The sequence below is a fragment of the Rhopalosiphum padi genome, chromosome 1 (assembly GCF_020882245.1).
Source record: "Rhopalosiphum padi isolate XX-2018 chromosome 1, ASM2088224v1, whole genome shotgun sequence".
Taxonomy (NCBI): Eukaryota; Metazoa; Arthropoda; class Insecta; order Hemiptera; family Aphididae; genus Rhopalosiphum; species Rhopalosiphum padi.
Window position 1 is genome coordinate 35,168,696 of NC_083597.1, and position 12,115 is coordinate 35,180,810.

The following is a 12,115-nucleotide window of genomic DNA, read 5'->3' on the forward strand; positions in this document are numbered from 1 at the left end:
CAAATTTTTTTCTGTATTGTATATTACTATATATTGTAGGTACGTAATTAAATACTATATTGTTACTTGTTAGAAATAAACGATGTATTATAGGTCATCTAGTTATAGATGTGAAGATGTGTTATCATATTAATTTGTAGAATTTCAAAATAGCAATTATGTTAGTGATTTCTTTTTGTTATTATTTTCAGAGAATAATTTATATACATTCAACTTTTTTTTTATGTTTAATTGATATCTTCTAAAAACTACCTATCTATATTATACTCATTCATAAAAATACATGTATAATCGCTCATGAATATGTTTTATAAATAATTATATTTTACTAAAAAAATGTTATTTTAAAGTATCTGTAAATTAAGATTTTTATTGATTTCTTAATTATTAATTTCAACTTTATAAATAATTAAAAAATAAAATTTTATTTTTAATTAAGTATTAACATCATATAATTATTTTTATTTTTAACTATTTTATTCAATAGTGGTTTTTGGTTTGTACTTCGGAGGGTTAAATTTCCTATACATTTCAAAAACTAAAAACAAATGATGAAATAACGGAAATATCTACATAACACTATTCAATACATCAATAAATTTAGGCTCTTCTTAAGCTATTGTAAGAAATTTGATTGTTTTTATTTATTTTTTTACGTTAAATAGCAAATTAAAACTATAGTTGTAAGTTGTAACAAATTGTAACTTGTTACAGTACTAAAAATGTTGAAAATACATACGCAATAGTTTTTTTAGACATTTGAATTCAAATGGGTATTTGAACAAAAAAAAAACAAATCTCAATATTTTATTTTATTTTTTTAACTAAAAAAATATTAATCCCAACCCCTAGGGATATTTTACAATTACGTATTTTATTATATTTTACGTGTAATACAATTTTCAAGATATTTATACTAATTTTAAGTTATTTGTACCATATTACCACGAAGTATTTTCATAATTAGTTATGAAATATCCTTAGATGTGGAGACTGACTGTGTCTCCGCTCAAAATCATTTTTCATATACATTGATTTACCTACTATTGAATTCAAATTTGAAACATTATTTATTATAGTGTCTTACTCAATGATGATGAGGTACCTACACCCGAAATCCATTATATATTAAAAAAATAACTTTTCTGTTTTTATTTTCATTTGATATAAAAAATTTTATTTCTGTGTTTCTCACTTAACAGATCATACTGATTAATTCAAATACCATCTTAAAACTTTTCACTCGTAATTGTTAATTACTATAGTATATTATATTTATTTAATTTTGAATAACATTTAGAAAGTCGTGTGAATTATTCTTGAAAGCGAAACATTATAATGGGGTTTTGAACAAATTACATTTATATTATGCAAAAATAATTAATTTAAGTTTTTTTTAAATAATTTTTACTTCCTATATAAAAAATACCCAATTAATTAATTTAAATGTTTATATTTCAATATTCAGCTATATTCCTATGATATTCTAATATTAAGTTTATTTATATATTTTAACTATAAGATATAAATTCTATATATATATGTATTTAAAATTATAAGTATAGTTTTATTACCTATATGATTAATGAATATAAAAATATAACCAATGGACAATACAAATTAAAACTTTAATACTTTACATAGTTTTGATATTTGATAATTAATGTATTACTATTGCAACATCTAACTGAATATATTCTTTATCTTATATGTGTGTGGTATTAATGTATAAATGTATTACATGATAGTATGATACATATACATGCAGTATACAATATACAAATATTTACCAATAGGTAAATGGTAAATATACAAATATCTGTATTACCTAAGCTATCTATGATGTAGCTATGTAGGTCTATAAGTAGGTAATTAGCAAATAAAAAACAATAACGTTGGTTGTGACTGTTGTGAGTGTTTTCAGTTGATTCCGTTACGAAAATAATAGATTTAAATAATAGCTTTATAGTCTGTATAGTTACATATTAATTTTAATATAATTTGAATTATCGCGATATAATCAACTTTAAGGCTTAATAAAACTTATAAAACAGGTTTGGAAGTACTATTACAACTGTGACCAGCGATCGTATTCCGTTATCCGTGGGTATACTGTGTGGTTAACACGTTACCGTAAATCGTATAGTATACCAAATAGGTAGCTGAAAATATTCAACTACTTCAATGTGTATATTTTGTATCGTGTGGTTAGGTGGTTATTAAATGTAATTTTTAATGACTAGTGAAATCATTTTACCTTAACAATAATATTATTTTATTTGGCGAACAAAATAAGAATTCTAAACTCGTACGACAGCAGACGAGATCTATACGGAATTCGGTGTTGGTGGAATACCAAATGGTAGGGGCACTTTTATATAAATTTCCCAAAAATTGTAAAAAGTAGGTACTAATCTATGTATACATTATTTTAATTTTTTTTTTATAATTATTTAGTATTTTGAAAGTTTATTTAATTGTATATTTACCAATATAGTGTATACGTATGTATATTAGTTAAAAATAAACATTACGAAAGACTGACTAAAGATGTTTCTTTTCGGTCAATTTAGTTTCCTTATGTTTTTTAACAATAATTTATCATTTATAACTTTTAATAGACAAATATGGTATGGTATCTACCAAAATTAAAATATTGAGTCGTTATTTTAATAAAAGGTAATTATGGAATAATGATTTTTATAGGTAATAATTATTACTTAATGGTATAGATTTATATCTACTAGTACATATTATACTTATACAAGAATCTAATATTTATTTATTAATAACAGTTAGCCAATAGGTCATTCGTTATTCCATATTTTTCATTTAAATTTTCATTTGTAGGTAAAAATTAAATACCCTATGTATTATGTAATATATGTAACTATATGATCTAATTTTCATGCTTTATTTTGGTTTAAAATTAATTTAGAGGCAGATTATTGTAAACAATTTTAATTTTAATGTATAAACATTCTTAATAATCGAGAAAATAAAGTTAAATACATACCATTTTCAAACACCATTGTACCTATGCGTTATTTCTTGTGATACAAATTAGTGTGGTGGTTCCCAAAGTGTATACAGTGGCACTCTGAAGAGCCTTGGAGTATTTAGACGAGATGGAATACTATCTGTTCTATCAAATAAACTGAAAAGTGAAAATGTAATAGACGGAAGCGAGGGGCTCTGGAAAACCTTAGATCAAAAAGGGTGCCACGAGTAAAAAAAAAGTTTGCTAGCCACTGAATTAATGTATAAATAATGTATATAAATACTTATTTTATTTCTTATAATATATTAGTATAATATATGTGTGTGTATAAAAGTTTTTATAGATTCCAGTATTATGCAATAAAAGTAATAGCTAGGAAAAATAATAATAAACCCCAAATTACCTAATATTGTTCTGTATTATAAATATACATTTATATAAGTCCTATTATACTAAGGACTGTTTAGGTAAATTAAAGACATCAACTATATTTTATTAAAAAGTTTAGTTCACACAACTTATTAAAGTAAAAATATTGTTAACAACTGAAGTTTTTAAAACATGTCCATGAAATGATTATTTATATAACTGGTAAAAAATGAACTAGTCATCTCCTTCTCCTACATAATAGTTTTTGTGTTATACATATTCATTTCTTCATATTTTATATAAACAACTATACACCAGTAGACATATAACAGTATTCGTCAGTTCACTATGCTCTCTTCTTGCATATTTCTTTCACGCAGACATGGTTTGATTTACACCATACTATATCTGTATCGTCTCGGTAGAGGGGAGTGGAGTCACGCGTATTGAGCGAAAGAAAGTCTGTTTATCTACAATTTATCTTCAGATATTCTCTATAAACGTTGGCTTTGGATCACGATATTTGGCCTTGTTATAAATATGAAATGCCAACGATTAACGACAAATAATATTGTTATTTTTGACTTTTTAAGGTCACAAAGAGATCAATGAGTTAGTATAAATGTAGCTAAAGCATAATATGTAGTGTACACGACGTTTAAAATCCCAAGTCAAAGTGTAGGAATAAGAAAATTTTAGAATTATAATCGGTAGAGTCATAACCAAACGCAACGAGTCTTCTTTTTATTAGGGTGGCTTATAGACTACAGTAGCAAATTAATTCTTGTTTTATTACTTTTAAAGGCCAACCATGAAAATATCTCGATAGACCATATTTCTTGAAACAATTTGGAGGAAAAACAAAAAAAAAAATTACAGAAAAATAGGAAGATTTATAAAACAGCTGCAGTTTTTAGTCAAATTTTGTTTTTTAAACCAAAAAGAAATCACCGTAGATTATTCAAAAGATTAAATATATAATAAAATGTTCCTTATAAGTTATTTAAAAAAAAAAAAATAAATAAAAATAAAATATTGTAAGTTTATATGAGTGTTTGATCTTATAATTTTTACAACATTTGTAAAAAAAACGAATAAACTGCAAATTATTTTGTAGCTTAAAATTAAAAAAAAAAAGTAGGCAAGTGGATACCACTCCACTGTACATTATAGGTGTCGAGTGGGTCACTGTTATGGATGTGTTAAAATTGAATGCAATGATAGATATCATTCACTATCATTGTACACGATAAACGATTCTGAACCGAGATGATTTGTCAGTCTAAAATATATTATATTACCCATATTGGCTATATTTAAATTGTAATATATTTTTTTTGATACAAGTAATTTATTTTTCAAGTAGGATTTAGGACGGTTTGCATACTTCTATACATCAAGGTAAAAAATAATCGAATATTTCAAACGCCTATAATTAGCATAACAATTTGTGAAATATTTTGAAACGAATATTATGTTAATCATAAATTTTTTTCTATATTATTGACGCTGGAATTTTTTTTACAGTTTACAATTCCTCGCAAATTTTTGCGATTTTGACATATTTTGTAAACATTTGAACTTCAAACGCTTATAAACAAAAATTATGACTAACGATTTTTGATTTTTTTTTTTTTTTTACTACGATAATAAGTACACTTATAATAAACCTTCATCCGATGCAATTAAAATTATTGCGAATATTCACAAAGGTTGTATTATACGTAGTTCCCTGCAGAAGTTAGAGTTTGCAGCAATATTATATTATTATGATAATATTTAATATAATTTTCCCGAAAACTGGGATAATAATTAAATTACATTATTTTTAAATATTTTGTACGTTTTTATGATTTCAAGTTTATAAGTTTATATTTCATTGAAAACGTATACGTAAAACGTATAGTTAAAAAAAGAATACCCATGCTGGTTTATTTAAAAAAAAATTGGTTTATATTAAACTATTTATTTATTATTACATATTTTACAATTATGGTTATAAATTGTCCTTTGTGTGGAGTATTATAAAAATTAATGTTACAGAATGGAGAAAGTAGGTTATACGAAAATTAGAATTATGATTAATTAATGATTAAGTATTCTTTGTTTTAAAGTTTTTTAAAATTGACATAATCAGAAAAATACATTAACAATAATTGTTGTTATTAAATATTATATAAAACATGGTTATAATAATTCACGATGACTAATCTATCGTAATCTGTGATACAGTACAATACATAGTGATGGTATTATAACTATTATTATTATTATTATTATTATTATATAGTTTTAACCATAACACATATTATATATTTTACTAAATACATTAACATTGTATAGTATTTATTTCTTAATAATATAAATTATAATTAATATGATTGTTTATAAATAGAAATCTGTAATTCGTAAGTAAATAAAAAATGTTACTAATGGTTAGTTTTATTATGTCACTATTATAGTATTATAGTATTATACTTTACAATTCAAATGAAAACAATAGTTATCTTATAGTACGCGTAAAATTTGTTATCTTTGTCAAATACTATAACAAAAAAGGGCTCTTCGCATTCTTTATTTTATTTTGTAGCCAATTTATTTAAATTAGGTAAATAATAATAAATATAGTTTATTAGAAAATTAACTAACCGGTTAGCCTGTACATAATCCATAATTATTGTTTCTATATTATTATAGATTTTATACAAATAATTTATTGTATAAAATTATTAAAATGTTATCAGGGAATAAATTGTTTTAATACTTAAATAATATATATTAATAAATAGGTAGGTAATAAAATACTTACTTAAAATTTCCTAAATAATTTAAATGCTAAAAGAAAACATAATATTATGTATGAATTATCATTAGATTAACATTTCTTTAGATAATATTTACTTACTTAATTTGGATAGTTTAATAATTAGTATAAGAAATTAGAAGTGCGGTTGTAGTATAATTAATAATATAAAGATACATAATGAATATAGCAACTAGACATACATAATTTATGCTGACAATTGGCATCCATAAAAAAAGTCAATGGTGAAATTACTTTAACGCTGTATTATGTTCTATATATTATTATAGTTTAATTTAAAATGCGTCCTAATTGAAATCTGCCTTTCTATTTTTAATTATTTTAATTTAAGTAATTTAATTTATCTCCTTGATCACTGACATGAACTATGTCATACAATTGTGTAATATTTCTGAGTCCTTTATTTATACTTCGTTTTTGTCTTAATATCCTTGTGTTCATGTACGTATTTATTATTTATTATTTTTCATAATATGCGATCTTTTGTAGTATGTAAAACAAAATATAAATAATAGTGAGTGAGTAACCGAAATCTTATTAAAAATAATTATACCGATAGGTGCTTAATAATTTATACCAATCAATTTCAGTAATAAATATTAAAAAAGCCTCACTGTGTTTGTCCTCATTAGTCTAAGTCTAGTCTATGTTCTAAATTTTAATAAATTATGTTTTCCTTCCTAATTTTTATCGAAACATTTAAATTATTATTTTAATATATGATTTAATAACACAATTAAATAGTTTTATTAAGTATACTATTGTGTAGGTACTAAGTAACTGCAAAGTGGTTCTACGTAAATTGTTAAACTTTAGATTTTTAAGGAATACGAGAAAATTAAACAATATTCTTTACTTTGAATATTTATATATTATATTGAGTATTATTTTTATGTTGGAAGCATAAAATAATAGGTAAGGCTCTTCAGATATCACGCGGAGAAATTTTGACTGGAAGGTTAGGATTTTATTAAAATTTAAGAACTTGGCTTAGCTCCAGAGTTTGATTCCATAGGTCTACATTTTTAAAATGTAGGTATATATACAATATACAAAAATATTCTGGTCTGTTTTTATTTAATTATATGTATAAAAAAAAACCACTTAAATTCTTACGTATTAATTGCGTTTTGAACTCTTGCACGGCCTATAATAAATATTAAATACATATAATAATATAATTATAATATATAACTTTACATCACTTGATTTTATTATTAACACTGAAAATTCTAAATGGTCAATTATAAATAAAATATATATTATGTTTTATGTATATATAATGAGAACACGTTTTGCGCATATACGAGTAGTCAGTAGATTACTGCGATATTGTATGTAGATAATATAATATGATATGTATACGTAATATAAATCATACACTGTTTATCAATAATTTATATTTTTACTTTTAACATGGTTGTTTCTTTAATTGTTTTGTTCTCGGTTATAAGCAGCCAGAAGAGAATAGAGCGTTACGGCTGAAAAGCGATCGATACGCTTTAATGTCTGTCGACGATCCGTCGATCAACAGGCACATAGATAGTTCGCCAAGTTCTCTGACCGATGGCCAGGCAGAACTCTTTACGCCTTTTTCAACATTAAGCAGTTATCTGGACGAGGTTGCGTACGTGGCCGCCGGTGGTCTCAAACACGGCGACGATGCGTATTCGCGTAACAAATTCAATCAACTGGCGAGCGATAGCCTGCGCAGCAATCGGCCAGTGCCCGATACTAGAAACACACAGTGAGATTGCTTATGTTATATACCTAATATTATATACTTAATATTGCTATTTACAAATTTTAAATGCGTATCATAAAAATCTAAAATTTTATATTTAAACGTGTAGTCAGATCTGCGTCGTATAGGTACTCCCATCATGACCCGACACCCTCACACATATTGACTATATTTACTGATGTGAGATATATAGGTACCTAAATGCGTAGAGTATGTACTAAATTTTATGAACAAGTGAAAACGTTAAATAGCCAATAGGCGACAGTGCATTAGTAAGAAATTAATAATATACCTGTATCTCGATCATTTTTGTATTGAACAATTAATTTTAATCATACAAAGACTATATTGTATAAAAATAATTTCCTTTTATAAACGATTTGTGACAGCATGTACTGTGACAAAAACAAGACATTTTATGTTTGAGCTTATACTGTCAATAGTCAGTAACTTTCGTTTTTTATTAATTTGTATTACCTATATCTTTTGTTTAAATGTACTTATAAAGATTTAAGTAATTATTATCGTGTATTATTATTATTGTGTTAGCTACAATTTTCAGAATATAAAATAATTCGTTATTATTTATGTTAAATTCAAGTCTACATTACATTAGTTATTATTGATTAATTTTTTTTTTTTCATTAAGATGTTTAGCTAAAAAATATCGCATTGATTTACCCGAGACAAGTGTCATCATCACGTTTCATAACGAAGCAAGGTCTACTCTTTTGAGAACAGTTGTCAGGTATTATTTTAAATTATGTTTTATTCGGAATAACTATTCGATGTACCTTCAGTCCAGTATAATTCACTGAATAATTATTTTATTATTGTTTTACATTTTAGCGTTTTAAATAGAAGTCCTGAGCATTTAATCAAAGAAATAATTCTTGTGGACGATTTCAGTGACGACAGTAAATATAAAAAAAAACATTAAATATTTTTTTATACTATAAATTAATTATAAAACAATTATCATTATAGTAAAAATCGATCTCATATTAATTAGTAAATTATACTAACATATTTTTATTTTTACTTAAAGGTACCGATGGACAAGAACTATCAAAAATACAAAAAGTGAAACTCATTAGAAATGAACAAAGAGAAGGTATAAATAAAACCTAGTTTAAGTTATAATAGTTGAGTTTAATTTAAAACTAAAATGTATAAAGTATGTTCTTGTTCTCTATTAATTTTATTAATTCAATTATAAATTTCAACTTTCTTAAAATCTAATGTTTAATATTTTCTAACCTAACTGTTTTATTTAAATAATAATCTAATAAATACTTTATTTTAAGCGTTGTAGATGTAATTGTTAATTATAGATGGTATATTGTCTATAATTATGTATGACTTATACTATATACAGTTTATATTCACAAATAGATCTATATTAAAATAATAAAAGCATTCTTATTATTTTGTATTAATATATTTTAAAACAAAATAATGTTTACTATGTTTATTACAGGGTTAATGAGATCTAGAGTTCGTGGTTCAGAAATTGCGACAGCACCCGTCCTTACATTTTTGGATAGTCATGTAGAATGTAATGTGAATTGGCTAGAACCACTATTAGATCGTGTAGCGGAAGTATGTAATTGTTTTGGTATTATTATTATCTAACGCGTGTCTTAACAAATATGGTATTACGCAATGTCAGGAATATAAGACTTATTAAATAATTATATTTTAATAGGACCCGACTAGGGTGGTGTGTCCAATTATCGATGTCATCAATATGGATAACTTTCAATACATAGGAGCTTCATCAGAACTTAGAGGTGGATTTGATTGGAATTTAGTGTTTAAATGGGAGTATTTATCAAAAGAAGTCAGGTCACAACGTCAAAAAGATCCAACTTTACCAATCAGGTAAATTACTTACAAAATAGAAATGGTACTATAAAGATGTCATATTCTACAACGGTAAAAATTATTCGTTTATTATTTACCATTTACACCATCTAAGATATTAAAACATATTATAGTGTAACAAATAATTGTAAATACGACACACATTTGTGATCCTTTAACTTATGTCTTACTTGTAAACCCAGCCATAAGTCATACTGTCATAGCCTACAGTGTACACATTTATTATATAATATTTGTATAGCTCGTTTACAGATTTCATTTACACCTATTCAAGAATAATACAAATGAAAAGTTTAAATATTTTATAAATTAAATTATAAATAATAATTAGTGTTTGCACATGAATAATTACATTGATTTTAGGTAATTGAATATAAAAATTTAAACAGATATTAAATGTTAATAAAACGTCAGATATTACTATATTAGGTTTATAGTTTATACCTAATACAAATAATGGTTTATTTCATTTCACAGAACTCCAATGATCGCCGGCGGTTTATTTGTGATGAACAAAGATTATTTCGTAAAACTTGGAACATATGACAAGGAAATGAACATTTGGGGTGGTGAAAATTTAGGTAAGATATTATTTTACTATACTGATATTAAGTATATGCATTCAATACGCATAATAAACTAGACGCCACTATAATAGAGCCTTAAGCCCCTAAATAAAATATATAATAATATAATACAAAACAAATTTCGATTTCATTCTTATTAAGATTTTTTTTACAGAAATATCATTTAGAGTGTGGCAATGTGGTGGTAGCTTAGAAATCATCCCTTGTTCCCGCGTTGGGCATGTGTTTCGAAAGAGACATCCTTATTCATTTCCGGGAGGTAGTGGCAATGTTTTCGCCCACAACACTCGTCGAGCTGCTGAAGTATGGATGGACCAGTATAAAAGATACTATTACAATGCCGTGCCATTATCTAGAACGGTCCCATTTGGAAAGTATGCTATTCGCTATTATGTGTTCTAGAAAGAAGAAAAAGACGATGACAATTTTAATGTATATTGTTGTTGTCATTGCAGCATAGCAGATCGATTGGCATTGAAAAAAAAACTCGGATGTAAGCCGTTTAAATGGTATTTAGATAATGTTTATCCGGAACTTAAATTGCCAGCAACTGTAGACGTGTTCGTGGGCAGTATAAGACAGGGCTACATGTGCTTAGATACATTAGAAAACCAAATCGGAAAAACTGCAGGTATCTTTCCGTGTCACGATTACGGTGGAAATCAGGTATGCAATTACAATTTACAAAATTACTTTTATAAATAACTATTATGTTATTATAATATAAGTACCTTTATATATTTTACAGGAATGGACACTTACAATTGGTGGATCAATTAAGCATGATACAATGTGTTTATCTCCGACAGATTATTCAGCCATGAGTTTATTAGTTATGAAACCCTGTGACTCTTCGACTGACGAAGTAAGTATTCAATTTATTAATTTTCAATTTCAATGGGACTAATGTCGCGGGCTATTGAATTCTGAAGGGTTGTTCATTTATATTATAGTATTTATTAATCTATTTTCAAATTGAAACATAAAAATATAATTTGTGTTGCGGAGAGTTTCCCGAATGCGTCCTGAAATTATCTTTTTTTAATGTTCCGAGTGTGGCCGAAATAAGGTATCACCTGAGTGCGTTCCAAGAAAAAAGATCATATTTTTGACATAGCTCTAGTGCGTCCCAGTTCATTAAGAGGTACTTATTATATCTAATTTAAAATGAAATGCAATTTTCTCACCAATTCCAATGCTTCCAATCATAGCTGTAAAAATTAAGCACCTATAAATTATTATAGTTGTAGATTTGAGTGGACATGGATCAATTGTGCCTAAAACAAAGTATCAGCATAAATAACAATCTAAAAATTAAAATGCTTGAAAATTAAAAACTTATTTATCAATCAATTTATTACCGGTTAAAGTGATTGGTTAATGGAAAATAATGGTTATATATATATATATTATAACAGTATATGCGTGGTGTCGATTTGTATTTCACGGTACTGTAAAATATAATATATTTACTAAGTTCCAATTTATTTAAACTAGGTATTGCTTATTTAAAAAATGTGATCACCAAATTAAAAAAAAAAAAAAATTTCCGACACATGCCTACACTACAGAGAATAATCCTATAAAAAAAATATAATATAATCAGATTATGATCCGTTGTTTAAAATAGGAATCTATTTTACCTTTAACATATTTTTTTTTAACTATTAGGAAATTACTTGGAAAACTTAGTAAGTTCTTAA

The 12,115-nt window shown here is 25.3% G+C and overlaps 1 protein-coding gene across 2 annotated transcripts in view; it reads left to right on the forward strand.

Annotated features, from left to right (window-relative positions):
- LOC132924414 (polypeptide N-acetylgalactosaminyltransferase 2-like) overlaps positions 1 to 12,115 on the forward strand; it is a 31,314-nt gene that overhangs the window by 16,811 nt on the left and 2,388 nt on the right. The window contains exons 2-11 of one of the 2 annotated variants that reach the window (XM_060988750.1): positions 7,649 to 7,941; positions 8,588 to 8,686; positions 8,788 to 8,855; positions 8,987 to 9,052; positions 9,419 to 9,540; positions 9,647 to 9,822; positions 10,303 to 10,406; positions 10,567 to 10,786; positions 10,868 to 11,078; positions 11,161 to 11,277. In XM_060988750.1, the coding sequence (XP_060844733.1) occupies positions 7,649 to 7,941; positions 8,588 to 8,686; positions 8,788 to 8,855; positions 8,987 to 9,052; positions 9,419 to 9,540; positions 9,647 to 9,822; positions 10,303 to 10,406; positions 10,567 to 10,786; positions 10,868 to 11,078; positions 11,161 to 11,277 (1,476 nt within the window). The remainder of the gene's footprint in view (positions 1 to 7,648; positions 7,942 to 8,587; positions 8,687 to 8,787; positions 8,856 to 8,986; positions 9,053 to 9,418; positions 9,541 to 9,646; positions 9,823 to 10,302; positions 10,407 to 10,566; positions 10,787 to 10,867; positions 11,079 to 11,160; positions 11,278 to 12,115) is intronic. The other variant, XM_060988834.1, reaches the window with a different exon arrangement.